General features: G+C 46.0%; 1 protein-coding gene across 12 annotated transcripts in view; it reads left to right on the plus strand.

Moving 5' to 3' along the window:
• The window catches only part of PLXNB1 (plexin B1), a 211,514-nt gene that overhangs the window by 78,983 nt on the left and 109,239 nt on the right, over nt 1-23,292 (plus strand). For 10 of the 12 annotated variants that reach the window (XR_004646473.1, XM_034775817.1, XM_034775825.1 and 7 more), the window contains one exon: nt 1,723-2,866. The exons of 1 other annotated variant lie outside the window; for it this stretch is intronic. Coding sequence is in view for 9 of the 11 variants with exons in the window: in XM_034775817.1 (XP_034631708.1) it covers nt 1,724-2,866 (1,143 nt within the window). In the remaining 2 variants the exon portion in view is untranslated. Of the gene's footprint in view, nt 1-1,722; nt 2,867-11,493; nt 11,532-23,292 lie in introns of those variants that run through there. One more of the 12 variants, XM_034775828.1, reaches the window with a different exon arrangement.

Genomic DNA, 23,292 nt, shown 5'->3' on the forward strand with positions numbered 1-23,292 from the left:
TTCTGTGAGTCAATGGCCCCTGATAGAAAAAAGGTTCCCCACCCCTGCTCTAAGAAATGAGGATTGAGTTACTGTCCAGTGCAGTCTCTCCAGAAGGCCTGTGATCACATTCAGCACGGAATAAAGTAGCCATCTTTCTGAAAAGCAGCTAGGAGCCTTTATTTCCAAAGGATGCAACGAGAGAGGGGCACAGAGAATCAAACCCAAACACAGTGTGATGCTCTGGCCTGGGCGGACTGTCTGGGGCCCTCAGACTGGAGGGATCTGTCTCAGTTTTACATTTTGATAACATTTGCCATGACCATTAAATATTATTAGAGAGGGATGGGAAGGAGTGATTCTAATAGGGATATTCCAAAGGGCCTCAGGGAAATGAGTGCTGCTGATCTTTGAAGCTTCTCCCTGGGGTTCTACTGGTACAGCTGAGCCAACTATGACCTTTCACACCTAGATGGATGGTTACCATAGCAATGGATGCAGAATAGTGTTAGTCTGTGAATTAGTCAATAAGAGAAGCCTGGCTTATTTTGTTCCCTTTATTGTGCCGATGGTCAATATTGATTGCTGCAGATGTTCTTTAATAGGATATGAATGGAGCTCGAGGAAATGTCAGTTTTTTGAAACTGGAGGATGTGTAATAAGAACCAGCATTGTTCCTGGGAGCTTGTCAGGGTCTGTTTTGTATTAGTCTGAGTAAAAAACCCAGAACAGGAACTATCCTTGAGACTTTCAAGTGACATTGATCTGAAATGCTACTATATGGGGTCAAAAATCTGAGGACGAGAACTTGAAGCTGGGATTGGAGGTGTGAGAAGAGAGGGAAGAAGTAGGATGCAAAGAACAATATGATTTCTCTGAACACTGACTGTTTTGCTTGATTCAAATGCAGAACAGTTTGATTCTATAAACTGAAACCCACCTATACTGTTTAAAAAAAAAAAAAAAAAAGTTTAAAATATATTTCAGTTCTATAGTGTAGCCAGAAATGAGCTGTATTTTTTTCTGAACCATGGTGTATTATCATCATATATATTGCTCTTGAGTAATACTCATAATGTACTAGGTTCTCTCTAAACATATGGCCCCTGTCCTGGAGAACTCATACTCCACAACCCTGCTAAAGCCTATGTCTGTAGTACAGTCCAGGAGCATGGTTAAACGAGGTTCACTTCTGTCTGTATTGCCAGGACATACTGTGTTTTAGCTATTGTGCGGGGTTTCTGAGTTTGAATCAACTCCCTGACATGCTAGTTTTTACAGTATAAATAGGATCTTCTGCCAGAGGTCAGAGGATCTATGCGTTGGCCAGATTTCTCTTGAGGAAACATGAATATTGATTCCCTGTTTCTCAGATAACCAATCCAAGTTCTGGGCCTGCAATGAAAATCTTGGTAATGGGGATCTCCACCAACAAATGAAGTCATCTGGTAAAAGTGTCCCAGGAATATCTGTAATATTTCAGCCTCTCAACAATCTTATTTTACTCTGTGCTTGTCACCTTAACACCCTGCTGCACAATCAAAGCCATTGATGCTTCCATGGGCTTCCTGCTTTTGATAATTTTTCATTTGTTGTTGTATCTCTGGCTATTTGGTCTCTAGATTTAGCCACTGTTCTCTTCACCCACCTCTTCTCATAATAAAAGTACGATGTTGCAGGACTGTGATTTGTGTAAACCTTCACTCCTAGCTCCAGAAGGTAACAGCTTTCTCTCTCTTGCAGAATGTTTACCATGTCTCTGGGAACTTTCCTTCTTCCTGCTCTCTGTTTCCTGGGGGCAGTGATTCCAAGGGGACTGCAGTATGTCACCTTTTCACACAACACCACAAAATTCCTTCACCTGACTATAGACTCTGAGTCTGGGACCCTTTATCTGGGGGCCACCAACTTTCTTTTCCAATTGACATCAGACCTGATGATGGAGAGCGCAGTTCAAACTGGGCCAGTTTTGGACAGCAAAGATTGTCTCCCCCCTGTCTCAAAGCTGGAATGTCCCCAGGCACACAACACTGACAATCACAACAAGCTGTTACTGGTGAACTCTGTGCAGGAGGAGCTCATTGTGTGTGGCAGTGTGCACCAGGGGATCTGTGAAAAAAGAAGCCTCAGATCCATTGACCACATTCTCTTCCGACCAGAGAGCCCTGGAGACACTCAGTATGTGGCTGCAAATGACCCAAATATCACTACTGTGGGACTGGTAGGCCACTCAAAAGATGACGTGCCCCTGCTGTTTGTGGGACGAGGGTATACCAGCAGAGGGGTTGGAGGGGGTATCCCTCCTATCACCACCCGAAATCTCAGGGCCCATGGGGGGGACATGCAAGGGGCAGACTCTCACTCCATCTTCTCCTATGAAGAAACGGCTAAGTTGGCTGTGGGTCGGCTCTCTGAGTATAACCACCATTTCATCAAATCCTTTACCTACCGCTCCAGCGTTTACTTCCTGTTTTATCGCCGGGATCTGAAGTCCCAGTCACGGGAGTACAAGACCTACATCTCACGAATCTGTCTGGATGACTCTCACTATTACTCCTATGTGGAATTACCACTGCTCTGTAGAAGCAAAGAGAAAACATACAGCCTACTGCAGGCTGCTTATGTCACCCAACCAGGCAGTGATCTGAGAAGAGGGAGGTTCAGCACTCAAGGAGAAGTGCTGTTCACTGCCTTTTCTGCCTGGCAGGCTTCGTCTGGCAGACTGAGCGAGGAGTCTGCACTCTGTGTCTATTCAATGGAGGAAGTGGACCAACTTATCACTCGGACCAGGGATGTTTGTTATACGAAGGATGGGAAATCAGAGAAGGGGATAGAAGTGGCATATATTGAATACGATGTCAGTTCCAACTGTGTCCAGCTGCCAGCGGTAAGTGGCTGTCCTGAGCCTGATTATTGTTTACATTGTGTCTGTTTTACATCACTCTGGCAGTGTAAACAGGCCTAAAAATGAGTGTAACCAATTTTGCATCCTTTTCAAGGCTTCTTTACAGTGACAGAATGGTGTAAAGGTGCCTTCCTGTAAAAGAGAATCAGGATGGATGTGTGTGCATGTGTGGGGGGTGGTGGTGGTGGGTCATAGTGGCTCTCTAATACCATGCGGCGCTATCTGCAATTCCAGTGTAAACCCCATTTTCCAGGGATTTATAATTAAATACGTTATGGGCTGAGTGCCATCCCCAGCTGTGGGTCTGTAGGAGCTAGTATCTTAAAGGACCCTGAAAGAACAGTCTATAGAATATGATGTGGGAACAACTGATACTTTCCATTCAAACTCAGCCTCTCCTATCTTCCTACCACCGCTTGTTGATGCCTCTGTTCTTCCACTCCCGCAGCAGGTTTACCAGCAGAGAGAACTGAAAGAAATGGGTCACATCCTGCCATGTGGGATGCATATGGAGGGGCCAGCCTCCAGGAATGGATTCAACCTGTGGAAACATTGATTCTTGAAACCCCTAATTATAGTGTCTTGAATTGTAGTTTTTAATGATTTTGCTGAATCTGTTCCATAGGGTGGGGTGTAGTTATGTGCCTGACCCTTGGATTCCAGACAAATGTGAAGAACACAATATACATTACAGAGGTTTCATGTTAACGAGAACAGGAACAAAGAGATAATTTAAACAAAAGCAAGTCTCTTTGGCAGCAATTCTTTCTTTCACCATAAATCACTAGTCCTGGAAAATTTTGTGTTTTTGAAGAATAGTTGTCCCCACAACCTAGCTCCTCTTTCTTTTGGATTCTGTAAGACGTGCATAATCCTCTTTACGGGTATCACTTATATTTCTATGGCAACTGAAGGATGGGACATATTCACTGCAGGAAAAAGGAATATGAGTTGATAGTATGAAATAGCTTGAAAACCCTGATTCAAATAGGTATACTAACTGTTTTTGTTTGTACTGTGATATCATCAGCATTTAGAAGCTAAATAGGAGTTGATCTGCTCTGTTCTTGGAAGGGGGACTGCTAAGGAAAACCTAAATAGTGCAGGAAGTGGTGTTGGGTCTCCCCTCTGAGACACTACTGGATTCAGTGCTCCAGCACGGTGCTGGAGATTACTTCTTTTTTTAATCTGAGAACTAAAATCTGAGGCCTTGGCCACTTGTGGTTACTGAAATCCCCATGCCAGTTTTCAATAGAGTAGGGTGTTTATCTAGTGACTTCCTTTAAAGACTAGTACATAGTATGCAGTCATCTTCTAAGTGTTGTTTTACAAAGCATGCAAGAGGTACTGCAGACTTTAGGTCTCAGGAATAATGTTTATATGGTCCAAAAGCACTTTTGAGAGTGTACCATTTCTGCTGTATTTGTAGCAGAGTTTAGAAGGCTGGCAGGAGAGCCTAGGAGTGAAGGGGGAGCCTCAGAGCAGAGGGGGCCTGAAATGAGGAAGAATATTTGTGAGCTGAGAAGCAGGGGACCCTGTAGAGTTCATGTAGAGATTCTTTGATAGGGTAACAAGCCTTGTGGATAGAGGGGAAGCGGTAGACATGGTATATCTTGATTTTAATAAAGCTTTTATACTGTCCCACATGACCTTCTCATAAACAAACTAGAGAAATGCAACCTAGATGCAGCTACTATAAGGTTGGGTGCAAAACTGGTTAGAAAACCATTCCCAGAGAGTCGTTATTAGTGGTTCAGAGTCCTGCTGGAAAGGCATTACGAGTGGGGTCCTGCAGGGATCAGGTATGGGTCCAGTTCTGTTCAATATTTTCATCAATGATTTAGATAATGACATAGAGAGTACACTTATAAAGGTTGTGGATGATGCCAAGCTGGGAGGGGTTGCAAGTGCTTTGGAGGATAGGATTAAAATTCAAAATGATCTGGACAAACTGGAGAAATGGTTTGAAGTAAATAGGATGAAATTCAAAGTACTCAATTTAGGAAGGAACAATCAGTTGCACACATACAAAATGGGAAATGACTGCATAGGAAGGAGTACTGCGGAAAGGGATCTGGGGGTCATAGTGGATCACAAGCTAAATATGAGTCAATAGTGTAACACTATTTCAAAAAAAGCGAACATCATTCTGGGATGTATTAGCAAGAGTGTTGTAAGCAAGACATGAGAAGTAATTCTTTTGCTCTACTCCGCTCTGATTAGGCCTCAGCTGGAGTATTATGTCTAGTTCTGGGTGCCATATTTCAGGAAAGATCTGGACAAATTGGAGAGAGTCCAGAGAAGAGCAACAAAAATGATTAAAGGTCTAGAAAACATGATCTGTGAGTGAAGATTGGAAAAAATTGGGTTTGTATTGTCTGGAAAAGAGAAGACTGGGAGGGGACATGATAACAGTTTTCAAGTACATAAAAGGTTGTTACAAGGAGGAGGAATCGTAGACTATCAGGGTTGGAAGGGACCTCAGGAGGTCATCTAGTCCAACCCCCTGCTCAAAGCAGGACCAATTCCCAACTAAATCATCCCAGCCAGGGCTTTGTCAAGCCTGACCTTAAAAACTCCGAAGGAAGGAGATTCCACCACCTCCCTAGGTAACCCATTCTAGTGCTTCACCACCCTCCTAGTGAAAAAGTTTTTCCTAATATCCAACCTAAACCTCCCCCACAAGAAAAACAAGAAATTGTTTATCTTAACTCTGAGGCTAGGACAAGAAGCAATAGGCTAAAATTGCAGCAAGTGGGGTTTAGGTTGGACATTAGGAAAAACTTCCTGTCAGGGTGGTTAAGCACTGGAATAAATTGCCTAGGGAGGTTGTAGAATCTCCATCATTGGAGATTTTTAAGAGCAGGTTAGACAAACACCTGTCAGGAATGGTCTAGATAATCAGTCCTGCCACAAGTGCAGGGGACTGGACTAGATGACTCTCGGGTTCCTTCCAGTTTTATGATTCTAAGATCATCAGCTATTTACCTGGCCCTCCCCCATGATTCCTGAAGTCACCTTCCCCTCTACTCCACAGCTACCCTCTTTGCCCTTAGGCTTCGTATTCTACCTAACAAACTAACATACAGATGGTCAGAGACATGCACACACCATGGTCATCCACGGGGGTTGAACCCCAGACCTTCATGTCTTTTTATGCATTTTCAATACAATCTGCATGCTGAAATTGTGGTGCTGCACAGAATGAATGAAATCAAAGAGTGGAATTTCCGAAGCGCTTGAGGGAGTTAGGTTAGTTAACTAACTCTCACAGGCAGTTTTGAAAATCCTCCTTCCAAAACAAATAGCGCATAATACTGTCCTGATTGAACTGGATTGGAGAGGGATATCGAGGGGTCTAGTATTCCAAGGTCCCTGCTGTATAGTTCAGGTTTTATCTGCCACATAAGACATGGGATCTTATTAACAGATTTATCCAATGGCATGTGAATTTCTCAGCAGACTTCATCCTCCACCATTCAATGTGTGGACGCGGTTGTCATTAAAATTGTATCTAACAGCATGTAAACTTCTGTGCCAGCTCCAGCCTGCTTCATTCAGTGTGTGAGTGGAAGCGGCTGTCAATGAACATTTTATTCAGTGGGAGTTTAACTCCTTCAACTTCAATGGCGGCAGCTCATACATTATTTAGGAATAATGCTAATTAAATGTGTACTTTGTGTCTCCTTGTAAACTAGCTTCTGCACAAGGTTTATGTTGGAAACCTTTTCCCAGGTTAGCATCGGACTCTATTTTCAGTATATGGGGATAGAAATATTAGACATTTCACAACCATTTCAATACAGCCCTTCAGGGTGGATTTGATTTAAATCACTAGTCAGGAAGACTCGATTTAATCATGGATTTTTACATAAAAGTGCATTCTTGTTGGTTGTTATAACTTTAATACATATTCCTCACAGCTCAGAGATAGATGTAGGTTTAATTTTAGAAGGTACACACTATACATTTTTAAAGTGATGTATTTTGAAAACTTTTCAGATTAGTTTTACAGCTATATCAGAAAATGAATGATTGTTCGGTTATTTCATTTACCAAAGGTAATTGAAGCAGATATTTATGAAGTCATTGGGAGGTGAACTATCTCCAAGTCAACAAGTTAATCATTAATATTTGGAGGATTTTCTTGCCATGCTGTATTAGGAGGAGAACATCACCACATAGACATTTAAATTGTTTTGTTTAACTAAAACAACGTTATGTATTCTGGATTTTTTTCTTCAACAGCAAACATATAATATTTTAACAAAACAAGCATATGAATTTTTGAATTTAGTTAAACATTCACGTTTTTTAAAATCAGGTTTGTTTTTGTTAAAATTGTTTTTACCTAAAATAGTTACATGAAATATTAAAACAAAAAACAAAACAAAAAATTAAAGCGACTGTGTCAGCCAGGTCAACATGAGAAACTTAAAATATTGGCTTCTGCAGCTAACTCAGTCGTCCTCACCTTCATTTTCCTGTTTGTTCGTAATCTGGAAAAGAAAAACAAGCTTTCCTGCTTTTTCAGGTCCCAAACGATTTCCCAATATGGAATGAATTAGTCCAAAGGAGGAAAATATTCTTTCTACACCAGCAATAGAAGCTACTGCTGTTAAAAGTGAGATTATCACTTCAACAGTCTCTGAATCCAAGTGCTTAAGTGACTTCCACCAGTTCACTGGTGTGACTTTCTTTAAAACATCATCAGCAAACTTATATTTCTTGAATGGTTCTTATTCACAGAATCATAAAATATCAGGGTTGGAAGGAACCTCAGGAGGTCATCTAGTCCAGTGGTTATCAAACTAGGGCCACCGCTTGTTCAGGAAAAGCCCCTGGCGGGCTGGGCTGGTTTGTTTACCTGCCGCGTCCGCAGGTTCGGCCGATCGCTGCTCCCACTGGCCGCAGTTCGCTGCTCCAGGCCAATGGGGGCTGCAGGAAGGGCGGCCAGTTAACCTAACAGGTAATCCTTCCATCCATCTGACAAACAGAGGCTACAGACACCATTCCTTACCCATCCTGGCTAATAGCTATTAATGAATTTAACCTCCATGAATTTATCTAGTTCTCTTTCATGGAGGTTAAATCCATTAATGGCTCTTACCAGGATGGGTAAGAAATGGTGTCCCTAGCCTCTGTTTGTCAGAGGGTGGAGATGGATTACCTGTTAAATTCACTCACTCTGGGGCACCTGGCACTGTCGGTAGACAGGATACTGGGCTGGATGGACTTTTGGTCTGACCCATATGGCCGTTCTTATGTTCTTAACTTTTTTTTTAAACATTACATGAATATATTCTCATACTATAGAATTAGAATTTATAATCCCTATTCCATGATGAGATATCTTTGAGCTATAATGTATCTTAATTAAAACCATCTTTAGATAGGTTTTTTCCTCAAAACACATTTTATCAAAAAATCCGATTTTAAATAAAAAAATTCGCTTTTTTTTATTTTTTTTTTAACTCATTGACTTTTATCTACCCTTCAACTGGAAAAGCATTTACTCTGCTTTCTCTAAAGTTTTCAGGAAAAGCAACTTCACCCTGAAAGTTTGTTGGAACATTCTGAAAACATACAGGCTTATTAATTAGATTTAGGGTGAGGGTATGGAAAATAAGCCTTATAATTAAATGCTGGTAGCAACCTCACCTATGCAGAGGCTATTGGTCACCATTAATTAAAAGCATGACTGAGGCTGCTGCAGGACTTGTAAGGGCTACATAGCTCTTGTGAATGCTGCATAGAACCAGGGACAGGACAATGAAGTACATGATATGCATTGTGGGCTCAGTACTCTAACTTGATTGCATTGCGAGATGTTGCTGGCAGCAGGGAGGTTATAGCTATAAAACTGTCAGAATTGTTGTCAGTGAATAAAAGAAGAGCCTCGCTCCCATTCTGTGGAGAGGGACAAATATTCATTGTGGTCCATTGGTTGGGGTTACATAGTTAATCCCACACATGGTCCCCACAGTGCACTGATACTGATGGGAAGTTTGTGCAAAGATATCTCCTTATTAAGTAACCAGACTTTGTTAGAAAAGTTGCTGTTGCATTCACCATCACACAGAGAGAATGATGCTGGGCCCTTTTGGGCACAGCTGTTCCTCCCTTTTGGCTGTTTACATGAATAATTACCTGTTTTAAGCTTTTGGTAAAAGTTGGTCATCATTAGGGTTCAGTGTTAACACTCAGTTAAGATAAATGGAGTAGTCCACACATTTTGTAGAGCTGTTGGTTTAGGATGTATAAGACAATACAGCATCAGGGTCCCATTCAAAAGGCTCTTCACAACTGTAAAGGCTTGAAACTTTTTTTAAATGGAAATTTAGATGTGGTTCAATCTCAGTCTGCCATATGGACAATGTAAACACATTTTGTGGCTAGGAGCATGACATCCCAGCTATACAGACTTAAATGCCTAACATTATATATGGTGAAAAGATTACTGGCTGCAGTTTTAAAAACTGCCTAATAATTGGGTAACTGGATAAATAAAAAAGCAATAAGTCGCCAGACGGTATACACACAAGAGTTCAGAAGGAGCTTGAGAATGAAGTAGCTGAGCTGCTAGCAGAAATATGCAATCTCTGATTAAAAACAGGTACTACATTTTGGGATTAGATGATAGCAAATATTGTACCCACTTTTTTAAAAAGCTTTAGATGTGATTTGGGGAATTATAGACCAATAAGTTTTGCATCTAAACATGGTAAATTGTTTGAAACAGTAATTAAAAATAGAATAATACCACAGCTGGAAGATCATGATATGATAGGGTCTAATCAACATGGTTTTTGCAATGGAAAATCATGTTTTGCTTATATATTACAATTCTTTGAATGGGTAAAGGAGAAGTATTTCACAGAATTAATTTAAACCTTCAAAAGGCCTTTCACAGGGCCTCTCTTTAGAGGCCACTAAACAAGTTAAGTAGTCAGAGATGAGTAACAAAGTATTGTCCTTGATCAAAAACTAGGTAAAAGATAGGTAAAGAGTAAAAATAAATGGTGAATTTTCATAATGGCAGAAGGTTAACAGGGGTTGCCTTAAGGTTCAGTACTAGGTCTGGTCTTTTTTCTCGTATCTATTAATGACCTGGAAAGGGTGCGAGTTGTGTGCCACAAAATTATTGACATTAATTAAATCTGGAGAAGATTGTTGAGCCCTTCAGGGGGTCCTGATCAAGCTAGGTGAATGGGCAACATGATGATGGCAAATGAAGTTTAGTGTTGGTAAATGCACAGTAATGCACATTGGAGAGAAAATTTTGAATTACTTGTACACGTCACAGGATTCTAAATTAATGATATTGACTTGGGAAAAGGACCTAGGTGTCATCCATGAAGACTTCTCTCCATGCATAGCTGCAGTTAAAAAAATGTACTTGGGATGCATAAGGAAGGGGATGGAGAATAATATCAAGAATATCATAATGCTATCATATAAAGTGAAGGGTTATCCTCAGCTGGAATACTGTGTGCAGTATAGTTCACCCAATCACACAAAGGATATTGTAGAATTAGAGGAATTCAGAGAAGGGCGATAAGAATGATTAGGGATATGGAAAAAATGCTTAGAAAAGAGAGAGAAAAGTTTGGGTTTGTGTAGAGGAAAAAAGGGGGGCATACTAAAATAAACAAAATGGTAATCCTAGAGAGAAGGTAAATTGGGAGCGTCTGTTCTCTCTGTTTTGTATACAAGAAAAGGGAATATTCAATAAGATTGAAATGTGTGAAATTAAAACAGATAAAAGGATATAGTTTTTCCATAGGCACTGGTTTTTACTTTTCCCCAGGGGTGCTCCACCCCTGCTTTGCCCCTAGGCCCTGCCCTCACTCTGCCCTTTCCCCCAGGGCCCTGCCCTCTCACTGCTCTCTGCCCTCCCCCAAGCCCCTTCCCAAAGCCCCTCTCCAAGCCGCCAAACAGCTGTTTGGCGGCACCCCAGATTAGATGATTGGCGACGCCCTAATCAGCTGAGGCTGGTGGGTGCTGAGCACCCACTATTTTTTTTTTCTATCAGTGCTCCAGCCACAGAGCACCCATGGAGTCGGAGCCTGAGAGTTTTTCACACAAGGCATAATTAGATTGTGGAACTCACTGCTGCACAATATCATTGAGGCCAAGTATTTAGCAAGATTCAAAGAGTGATTGACTTATGGAGGCACTGGTTGTGACTCCGTATTTAAGACAGGGTTACATTGTACACTTAAAGCAGGGATTCCCAATCTCTTGGGCTGTTTGAAAAATACAGAATATCCTACCCACAGCTACTGTACTTGTTCTGAGAATTTTATGGCTTATTACAACAATCTATAACCCATTAACAACTGCCCCAGCTGCTTTCCCTCCTGTGGTCCCCCCATAACTGGAAGGGTGTTAAAGGTCCACTTCACCTTGAATGGTCCCTTGAAATAGATGTTAATTACTTATGCTAAACAGTCTGTTCTACCTTGTATTTAGCTGTGACACATTTCTCAGACCTGAGGAAGAATTCTGTGTCACTTGAAAGCTTGTCTCTCTCTCTCTCACCACAAGAAGTGGGTCCAATAAAAGATATTCTCTCTCCCACTTTGTCTCTCTAAACCTAGGAAATTCAGTTGATGCAGTTACACCTAAAAGAAACACAAACAAGGTAAGGTAAATAGTGCACATGACACTCAAATACTCTTCACTCTGTCCCCTGCAGTGATGCCATGAAGGGAGAAGAGGAAAACAATTAAACATATCTAGAAACACCAGTTTAGTCAAATCTGGGAGCACAAAAGTAGCCCTAGCCCTCTGACTATTGCCTGGAATCTCTGCACGGTGGAGTGAGGGTTGGGACCCATAGCTGGACATTGCTTACCTCAGGAGTTCCCAAACTGTGGACTGTGGCCCAAAGATGGGCTGCAACACAGTCCTGCGTGGTCTGCTGGTGCAACAGTGTGAAGCGTTTGAGAGGGATGTAGAGGGTGTTGCTCCCTGAAACTGTATAAATTGTGCCCCCCACTATCAACTTAAAGGTTCAGTCACGCCCCCTCATCCGGCAGGCCCCCTCCCACCTGCAGGGCATGTAGCACCGCCATGTCCGATTGGGAAGCGGACGATGAGGAGGAGTCCCAGGCTGGGAGCTGGCCACCAGTCCCCTTTGGTGGTGGAGCGGTGGCTGGGGATGGCCCCTCCCAGGGCCGGAGGAGCCCAGCACACCAGGCGGGCAGCAGAGGGCAAAGTGGAGCTGGTGGGTGGATGGAAAGGAGAAGGGACCGGTCCCAAGAGGCAGCGGCTCCCAGGGCAGCTAGAGGAGGCTGGAGGGTTCACGGCTGTTCCCACTCTGAGCTGCCACAGCCTGAGATCTGTGGCTGTCGGGCCCTCTGGAGCATCAGCCCTGTGGTCCCCCTGGGACTGGGGCTCAGCGGTGCTGCTCTGTTTCCACCTGGACAATGCCATGATCAGGATTGCCACAGGTAATGGCTGGGCCTGGCCCGAGCCCATGCCTGGCCCCCGGCTCTGGCAACCCCGAAACCTTTCCTTCCTGGGCAGGGGGTGCCTGTGAGGTGCACCAGGGTGCTGGGTGGGAGACTGTACCTGGGCTGCCAGGTGACGTGCTCAAGGTACTTAGCGGGCTGCTGAGGTGGAGGGTGTTGGCAGGGGCTGGCTGTGGCACCTGCGTGGCCTCTTCACCCTCTCGCTGGCCCTGGGCCCTGCTGAGGTGAGGGGCCACACACGCCCCATGGTGCCCCTCTCCCTGATGGATGTGTAGCTGCCCGAGGAGGCCAGTCTGCGTGCTTGGCAGCTCCTTGCCTGATTTCCCATTTGATCAGCCTAAGGGGAGGATAGCTTGCCTGCCTGGTGGGCGAGGTGGGAGGAGGCACTATCAAACTGTTTACGTTGATGTAATAATTAAAATTAATACTTTTCCTCAAGAAGTGTTGATAGTGGGTGGCAGTGCCTATTGCAGCTGCACAGGTGGGCCTCAGGGAAAAAAATCTGGAACCCCCTTGCTTACCTCACACTTTGGATTGAAGGGTAACCTTCACTTTAGATTTCCTGGGCTTGTAACACTTGGTTTTGAGGTAACCATGCCATCTCTGTATTGGGCTCACCCTAAGTCTTTCCACACAACCCCAGCTGGGAATAAAATAATTAAAAGGGAGAGGCAGTGACTCCTCTGGGCCAGAGAGAGTGAGAGTGGAGCTCCTGGCACATAGGCCTGTGCTTAGCCCAGTAGGCCCCAGTCCATTGTCTCTTGTGTGTTTAGGAGTGGACCCGGAGGGGTTCGGCTCTGCTCAGCTGGGAGTCTCCCACGCCTGCTCCAGGGAGGCAGCTTTGAGCCTTGTCCCATCATGAGGCCTCTGGGTGTTGCCTCAACAGAAATCCAAACATTCCTTAGCCCTACCCTGGTCCCTGGCGGTTGCACTAGGACCCAGGTGTGTGGGAGCAGCAGCAGGAAGCTGGTCTTGAACCCACCTGCCCTTTGCCTGGCAGCCTAAGGCTATGGGAGGGGAGGGGAGGGCTGGGACTGGGGCGGTGTGCAGTGCAGCACAGACCAGAGCACTGAGCTGAGTTCAGCCAGCTGGGACCCCAGGGCTGTGCTGGCTATGCCAACCCCCTCTGCACCGTGCCTGGTTGGGGCTGAGTGGGAAGCCCTGAGTCAGGCGCCCTTGTTTTGGGGGCTGGCTACTATCTGGAGGACCCAGGACCTGGGAGCCTTCTCTGCAGCCATAAAATACTGTATGGGAGTATTCTTTTTGGGTCTCTTGTTTAGTGTCCATATATGAAACATCATAGTGTAAAAAAAACTAATGAAAATCCCAGACCTCCCTGTCCCGTCCCCCCCCAAACCCTAAGTTACAAAGGAGTTATGGTTGAGAGCACCCATCAGTAAGTTAATGGTTAAACATATTACAGGGTTGTTGTAATTAAATTCTTTAATTGCCTATACACCAATGCTAGGAGCTTGAATAACAAACAAGAATGGGAATTGCTCTTTTATTAGCATAAATTTGATCTAGGTGGTATTACTGAAGCCTGGTAGGGTGATTTGCCTGATTGGAATGTTAAAATGTTATAATCTAGTTAGGAATGATCAAGTGGGCAAAAGGAGAGAGGGAATGGCACTCCATGCCAAAAATGGCAATACTTGTTTCTGAGTCACTGATAACTTGGAAGAAAAGAACTTGAATGCTTATGGATCTTGGTCTTAACAGATAAACCACGAGATGGGGTACTAGTGTGTGTCAGCTACAGAGCATGAAATCACATTAGGGAACAGGATTGCTTCTTAAACACTTATGTATAACAAGGAAAAAATCTGCATGATTGTGGGGGACTTCAGTCTGAGTGACACATACTGGAGGTCGCATGCTGCCATTACTGAAACACCCTCAGAATTTCTAAATATTATAGATGACAATTTCCTAACACAAAGTTTGCATCTGACATAGGGAGTTTTGTATTAGACCCAGTGCTGACAAACTGTGATACTTCTGAGTCTGAGACTGCTTAAGCCTGATGAGTCAGCCCTGAGCCAGAGAGTGTGATGAGTCATCAGAGGCAATTACCTGCAGGTTTTGGGATAGGCCCTACACCATTCAGCCAGGGTTCAGCCAACCACAGGTGAGAACCCATGACCCCAAAGCAGGTATATAGGCTCCTAAGGCCTGGTCTACACTACGGGTTTAGGTCGACTTTAGCAGCGTTAAACCGAATTAAGCCTGGACACGTCCACACAACGAGGCCCTTTCTTTCGACTTAAAGGGCCCTTTAAACCGGTTTCTTTACACCACCTCCGACGAGGGGATTAGCGATAAAACCGGCCTTTGCGGGTCGGAATTGGGGTAGTGTGGACGGAATTCGATGTTATTGGCCTCCGGGAGCTATCCCACAGTGCTTCATTGTGACCGCTCTGGACAGCGCTCTCAACTCAGATGCACTGACCAGGTAGACAGGAAAAGACCCGCGAAGGTTTGAATTTCATTTCCTGTTTGCCCAGCGTGGAGAGCACAGGTGACCACGCAGAGCTCATCAGCACAGGTAACCGTCATGGAGTCCTCCCAGGATCGCAAAAGAGCTCCAGCATGGACCGAACGGGAGGTACGAGATCTGCTCGCCATATGGGGAGATGAAGCAGTGATAGCTGAACTCTGTAGCAGTAAAAGAAATGGAAAAGTATTAGAAAAGATCTCCAAGGCCATGAAGGACCGAGGCCATAACAGGGACACACAGCAGTGCCGCGTGAAAATTAAGGAGCTACGGCAAGCCTACCACAAAGCCAGAGAAGCAAACGGAAGGTCCGGGGCAGAGCCGCAAACTTGCCGCTACTACGCGGAGCTGCATGCGATCCTAGGGGGTGCAGCCACCACTACCCCAACCGTGTGCTATGACTCTCTCACTGGAGAAACACACAGGGAAGACGGTTCGGGGAACGAGGAAGATGACGATGGAGGTACTGTAGGTAGCTCACAGCAGCAAGGAAGCGGAGAAACCGGTTTCCCCAACAGCCAGGATATGTTTGTGACCCTGGACCTGGAACCAGTAACCCCCGAACTCACCCAAGACCCTCAGGGCACACAGGAGACCTCTGGTGAGTGTAACTTTGTAAATATTTGTAAACATTACAAAAAAAAGCAAGCAAGTCTGTTAACGTGTATGGGGATGGAGCGGAAATCCTCCAGGGACATCTCCAGAAAGCTCTCCTGGTTGAAATGGGGTGATTTTATTAAGGGGGACATTCAGAGGCGCCCGTTCCTGCTCTTCTGACCAGAAATGTTCCCCGCTGTTAACCACGCGGTGGGGGGGAGGGGTGAAGTGATCATCCCAGAGAATCGTGTGTGTGTGGGGGGGTGGTTTACTTGTGTTTGTGCCGCATGTTAACCGGGAAACCGCAGCCCCCTCCTTTTACATTGAAACCCCATTTTAAATGGACAACCCAATTCATCCTTGATATGGGAAATGCGCTGCTGTTTGCAACCTTTCCCGCATGTTAAGAAGGTTAAATAAGCCAAAACACTGTGGCCTACGATGGCTGCCTGCAAGCCGAAATATGCGACCTTGTAATGAAAGAGTGTACCCATTGTTCCCTAAAATGTGTCTTTTTTAACCACCTCTCCCTTCTCCTCCACCAGCTGCAAATGTTTCTCCTTCGCAGAGGCTCGTGAACATTAGAAAGAGAAAACGTAAGACGAGGGACGAGATGTTCACGGAGCTGCAGATGTCCTCCCATGCTGATAGAGCACAGCAGAATGCGTGGAGGCAGTCAATGTCGGAGATGAGAAAAGCCCAATATGAACGAGAGGAGAGGTGGCGGGCTGAATCGCGGGAAGAACAGAGCAAGTGGCGGGCTGAAGACGATAGGTGGCGTCAGCTTGCAGACAGACGGCAAGAGGCAATGCTCCGTCTGCTGGAGCATCAAAGTGATATGCTCGAGCGTATGGTTGAGTTGCAGGAAAGGCAGCAGGAGCAGAGACCGCCGCTACAGCCCCTGTGTAACCAACAGCCCTCCTCCCCAAGTTCCATAGCCTCCTCACCAAGACGCCCAAGAACACGGTGGGGGGGCCTCCGTCCACCCAGTCACTCCACCCCAGATGATCGCCAAAGCATCAGAAGGCTGGCCTTCAATAAGAGTTAAAGTTTTAAAATGCAGTGTGTCCTTTTCCATCCCTCCTCCCCCACCCATCCCAGGCTACCTTGGCAATTATCCCCCTACCTCTGTAAGGAACTAATAAAGAATGCATGAATGTGAAAAAACAATGACTTTATTGCCTCTGCAAGCGGGAGGGGAGGGGAGGGTGGGGTGGGGTGGTTGGTTTACAGGGAAGTAGAGTGAACCGGGTGGGGGGGGGGGGTTGGAGGGTTCATCAAGGAGAAACAAACAGAAGTTTCACACAGTAGCCTGGCCAGTCACAAAACTCGTTTTCAAAGCTTCTCTGATACGCACCGCGCCCTGCTGTGCTCCTCTAACCGCCCTGGTGTCTGGCTGCGCGTAATCAGCGGCCAGGCGAGTTGCCTCAACCTCCCACCCCGCCATAAATGTCTCCCCCTTACTCTCACAGATATTGTGGAGCGCACAGCAAGCAGCAATAACAATGGGGATATTCTTTTCGCTGAGGTCTGAGCGAGTCAGTAAGCTGCGCCAGCGCGCTTTTAAACGTCCAAATGCACATTCCACCACCATTCGGCACTTGCTCAGCCTGTAGTTGAACAGGTCCTGACTCCTGTCCAGGCTTCCTGTGTACGGCTTCATGAGCCATGGCATTAAGGGGTAGGCTGGGTCCCCAAGGATCACGATAGGCATTTCAACATCCCCAATGGTCACTTTCTGGTCCGGGAAGAAAGTCCCTTCCTCCAACTTTCGAAACAGAGCAGAGTTCCTGAAGACGCGAGCATCATGTACCTTTCCTGGCCATCCCACGTTGATGTTGGTGAAACGTCCCTTGTGATCCACCAGGGCTTGCAGCAGCATTGAAAAGTACCCCTTGCGGTTTACGTAGTCGGTGGCTTGGTGCTCCGGTGACAAGATAGGGATATGGGTTCCGTCTATGGCCCCGCCACAGTTTGGGAATCCCATTTCAGCAAAACCATCCACTATTGACTGCACGTTGCCCAGAGTCACTACCCTTGCTATCACCAGGTCTTTCATTGCCCTGGCAAATTGGATCACAGCAGCCCCCACAGTAGATTTGCCCACTCCAAATTGATTCCCGACTGACCGGTAGCTGTCTGGCGTTGCAAGCTTCCACAGGGCTATCGCCACTCGCTTCTCAACTGTGAGGGCTGCTCTCATCTTGGTATCCTGGCGTTTCAGGGCAGGGGAAAGCAAGTCACAAAGTTCCATGAAAGTGGCCTTACGCATGCGAAAGTTTCGCAGCCACTGGGAATCGTCCCATACCTGCAGCACGATGCGATCCCACCAGTCTGTGCTTGTTTCCCGGGCCCAGAATCGGCGTTCCACGGTATCAACCTGCCCCAGTGACACCATGATTTCCACATTGCTGGGGCCCGTACCTTGTGTGAGGGCTGTGTCCATGTCAATTTCCTCATCACTCTCGTCGCCGCGCTGCAATCGCCTCCTCGCCTGGTCCGGGTTTCGCCTTGGCATGTTCTGGCTCTGCATATACTCCAGGACAATGCGCGTGGTGTTCATAGTGCTCATAATTGCCGCGGTGATCTGAGCGGGCTCCATGATCCCAGTGCTAGCTATGGCGCCTGGTCAGAAAAAAGGCGCAAAAGTAGTATCTGATGGACCAGGAGAAGGAGGGCGGGAGGGAGGGAGGGCCGAGTGACGACATGGCGTACAGGTACAGGAACAGGGAGAAACACAAACAACTGTCACACAGAATGGTCCCCCCAAAGATTAAACTGGAAACCCTGGGCTTAGCAGGCCGTTGATTTCACGGAGGAAGGGGAAGCAAATGAACACAGAACAAATCTATTTTTTACATCTTAAGGTGGCAGCCGACGCTGCAGCATGAGTGACAGCCATACCAGTATGACGATGACGGGTACCAATCATAATAGGCCATCATCTGCCAAAAGGCAAGGGGCTGCTGCTGTGTAGCAATGCAGCCCCACGTCTGCCAGCCCCACGTCCGCCAGCACCCAGCATCGCCCTCGGCCTCTTCTGGGTGCTTAGCAGACAATATTGGGCAATTGGCAGAAAATAGTATATTATGACTGGTAACCGTCATCATCGAAACAGTAGCATGTCTGCCCAGGTGGCCATGATTGACAGCCATACCAGTACGACGACGATGGGTACCAGTCATAATATACCATCGCCTGCAAGGGGCTGGTGCAATGCAGCACTACGGCTGCCAGCCCCACGGCTATCACTCATGCTACACCGTCTACCGCCAAAAGGCAGTTAGCAGCTGCTGCTGTGTAGCAATGCAGTCCCACGTCTGCCGGCACCCAGAGGACATATGGTGACGGTGAGCTCAGCTGAGCTGAGCGGGCTCCATGCTTGCCGTGGTATGTTGTCTGCACAGGTAACCCAGGTAAAAAGGCGCGAATCTATTGTCTGCCGTTGCTGTGACGAGGGGGGAGGGGCCTGACGACATGTACCCAGAACCGCCCGCGACACTGTTTTGCATCATCCGGGCATTGGGATCTCAACCCAGAATTCAAAGAAAAGGCGCAAACCGCTTCTCGGCTCGAGCTGTGGCGCAAACGTAGTATCTGACGGCCTAGGGGAAGGAGGGAGGGGGGCCGAGTGACGACATGGCGTACAGGCACAGGGAATTAAAATAAAGAACGGTGGCTGTGCATCAGGGAGAGACACAAACAACTGTCACAGACTGGTCCCCCCCAAAGATTAAACTGAAAACCCTGGGTTTAGCAGGCCGTTGATTTGACGGAGGGAGGGGGAAGCAAATGAATACAGAGAAAATCTATTTTTTACATCTTAAGACGACGGTGCAGCGTGACTGATAGCCCTCGGCATCTTTCTGGGTGCTTGGCAGCAAATACGGGGCGGTGTATGACGATGGTCTTCAGGCCTATTGCACGAGCTGCTGCTCAGGGAAGACTCTGCTAACGTGCGATGACCCGACTTGTAATAGGCCGGCTAACAGTCATAATACACCATTTACTGCCAAAAGGCAAGCCCCACGGCTGCCAGCACCCAGATCGCCGATGAAGGCTACCAGTCTACTGCACCGTCTACCGCCAAAAGGCAGTTAGCAGCTGCTGCTGTGTAGCAATGCAGTCCCACGTCTGCCGGCACCAAGAGGACATATGGTGACGGTGAGCTCAGCTGTGCTGAGCGGGCTCCATGTTGTCTGCACAGGTAACCCAGGTAACCCAGGTAAAAAGGCGCGAATCTATTGTCTGCCGTTACTGTGACGGGGGAGGGAGGGGCCTGACGACATGTACCCAGAACCGCCCGCGACACTGTTTTGCATCATCCGGGCATTGGGATCTCAACCCAGAATTCCAAGGGGCGGCGGAGACTGCGGGAACTGTGGGATAGCTGTGGGATAGCTACCCATAGTGCAATGCTCCGGAAGTCGACGCTAGCCTCGTACTGTGGACGCGGTCTGCCGACTAGAGCACCTAGAGCATTTTATTGTGTGGACATACACAATCGGCTGTATACAACCGATTTCAATAAAACCGGCTTCTATAAATTCGAAATAATTTCGTAGTGTAGACATACCCTAAGGGAAGCAGTCTCTCCAGTCTGCTCAGTATTGTTATCTGACTAGGAGCATTCCCATTGCCTGTAGTTTCAACAGACTGCTCATGCTTCAGCTGGCTGCCAGGCTACTTGGACACACGTGAAGAATTGATCACAACATTAAAAATCAGTGGTAACTTAGGTGCAAGTGATCATGACTTGATCACACTTGCTATATGCAAACAAAATAAAGTTTAAAGAAGTAATATAAAATAAACTTGGTGCTTTAAAAGGGCTAATTTCACAAAAGGTGAAAACAATTATGAGCAAAATCAGTGGCAGAAAAAAAAAAATGATAATTGGTAAGTGTTTAAGAAGACTTTACTAGATGGCCAAAAAGACGCACTCAAGAAAGGTCACATTGGTTAAAAAGTCAACCTGGCATAGAGAGGGGGTGTGAAAACTATATATATATATATAAACTGAACAAAAGGGAAGTTGATAGTAAAGAAACTAGGAACTGTAGAAAGTTGATAAGGGAAGCAAAGTGACACAAAAAAACATCTATGGACAGCAGAGTTAAGGACAAAAGGAGGGTTTTTTAAAGTTTATTAGGAATGGAAAGAATCCTAACAATGACATTGGTCCATTATTGATAGAAATGGTAGAACTGTCAATAATAATGTAGAAAAGGCAGAAGTCTTCAATAAATATTTCTGTTCTATATTTGGGGAGAAAACAGATGATGTAGTCATATCATATGATAACACACTTTCCATTCCACTATTAGCTCTTGAGGATGTTAACTAGCAGTTATTAAAGCTAGACATTTTTAAATCAGCTAGCATCCAAGAGTTTTAAAAGAACTGTTTGAGAAACTTGCTGGCCCATTAATTTTCAATATGTTTTGGAACACTGGGGAGGTTTCTGAAGACTGGCAGAAAACTAATGTTGTGCTAGTATTGAAAAAGAATAAACAGGATGACCCAGCTAGTTATAGGCCTGTCAGTCTGAAATTGATCCTGGACAAGTTAACAGAATGGCTGATATGAGACTTCTTTAATAAAGAATTAAAGCAGGGTAATGTAATTAATGCCAAACATGGGTTAATGGAAAATAGATCCCATTAAACTAACTTGATATCTTTTTATGATGAGATTATACATTTGGTTGGTAAAGGTAATTGTGTAGATGTAATATACTGAGACTTCTGCAAGTAATTTGACTGGGTAATGCACAACATTTTGATTAAAAACTAGAATGCTACAAGATTTATATGACACATTAAATGGATTAAAAACTGGCTGACAAGTTTCAAAATCAAATTGTAAATGGGAAGTTATCATTGAGCAGGTGTGTTTCTAATGGGGCCCTACAGGAATCAGTTCTTGGCCCTAATGCTATTTAACATTTTTATCAATTATCTGAAGAAAACTTAAAATAATCACTAATAAAATTTTCAGATGTCACAGAAATTGAGGGAGTGATAAGTAATGAAGAGGACACGTCACTGGTACAAAGCAATCTGGATCTCTTGGTAAACTGAGCACAAGACAACAACATGTGTTTGAATATGGCCAAATGTAAATGTATACCTCTGGGAATAAAAATGTAGGCCACGATGGAGGACTCTATCCTGGGCAGCAGTGACTCTGAAAAAGACATTGGGCAGGGGGGTCATAATGGATAAGCTGCTGACCATAAGCTCCCAGTGCAGTGTTGTGATTGAAAAGGCTAATGTGATCCTTGGATGCATAAATAGGGGAATCTTGAGTAGGAGTAGGGAGTTGTATTACCTCTGTCCTTGGCACCAGTGCCACCACTGCTGGAATACTGTGTCTACTTCTGGTGTCTACAGTTCAAGAAAGATGTTGGTAAATTGGAGAGGATTCATGGAAGAGCCATAAGAATGATTAAAGGATTGGAAAATACACCTTATACTGATAGATTCAAGAAGCTCAGTCTATTTAGCATAACAAAGAGAAGGTTAAGGAGTTGACTTATTCTCCATGTAGGTACTTCTGAACAGTGATCAAATATTTAACAATGGGCTTTTCAATCTAGCCCACAGGGATATAACAAGAGCTAATGGTTGGAACCTGAAGCTAGGCAAATTCAAACTGTAAATGAGGCATCAATATTTAATAATGAGGGTAATTAACTACTGGAGCAGTTTACCAAGGGTTGAAGTTGATTCTCCAACACTGGCAATTTTTAAATCAACCTTTCTAAAATATATGGTCTAGTTCAAACAGGAGTTGTTTTGGAGAAGTTCTATGGCCTGAGTTATACAGGAGGTCAGACTAGATCAGAGGTGGGCAAACTATGGCCTGCGGGGCTGTCCTGCCTGGCCCCTGAGCTCCCGGCCGGCCCCGGCCCCTCCCCTGCTGACTCCCCTCCCCCACAGCCTCAGCTTGCCGTGCCAGCAGCGTGGCAGTGTGGCTGGCTCTGGCCGGACAGCGCAGCTCAGGGGCAGATTTACAAATCAACACAGGATGCCCTGGCACGGGCCCCCCAACAACAGGGGGACCCAGGGCTGGGCACTCGGGCAGCTCAGCACTGGCGCACCCCCCGCGGGGGGGGGGAGGGGAGCACTGTGGGTGCAGGGTAGCAGGCGGGAGGAGGTGCGGGTGGTGGGAGCACGGGGAACATGGGCAGAGGACTCGGGAGGAACTTCGGGTGGCCGCGCAGCCGGATGGAGAGAAGCGGCGCTTTGAAGGGGAAACCGCTGCTTCTCTCCAGCTGCGCAGCTGCCCCTGCTCCTCCTGAGTCCTCTGCCCGTGTTCGCAGGGCCACATTCCGAAAGTGGCTTGGGGGGGAAGAGGATAGGGGATAGGGTCCCGGGGGGGGCGGTTAGGGGCAGGGGATCCTGGGAGGGGGCAGTCAGGGGACAAGGAGCAGGGGGGCTTGGATGGGTCGGGGGTTCTGAGGGGGGCTGTCGGGGTGGATAGGGGGCAGGGGCCAGGCTGTTTTGGGGGCACAGCCTTCCCTACCTGGCCCTCCATACTGTTTCGCAATCCCGATGTGGCCCTCGGGCCAAAAAGTTTGCCCACCCCTGGACTAGATTATCACAGTGGTCCTTTCTGGCTTTGGAATCCATGAATATCTCAAAACCAAGTGTTATAAACCCAGGAAATTCAGGGTTAAGGTTACCGTTAGTATTATCTGGACTATACTTAAAATTTAGATCAATGTAGCTGCATCGCTAAGGGTGTGAACAGTCCACACCCCTGAGTGAAGTAGCTATGCTGACCTAACCCCCAGTATAGATGCAACTAGGTAAATGAAAGAATGCTTT

This window comes from Trachemys scripta, chromosome 7 (assembly GCF_013100865.1).
Source record: "Trachemys scripta elegans isolate TJP31775 chromosome 7, CAS_Tse_1.0, whole genome shotgun sequence".
In the NCBI taxonomy this organism is placed as follows: Eukaryota; Metazoa; Chordata; order Testudines; family Emydidae; genus Trachemys; species Trachemys scripta.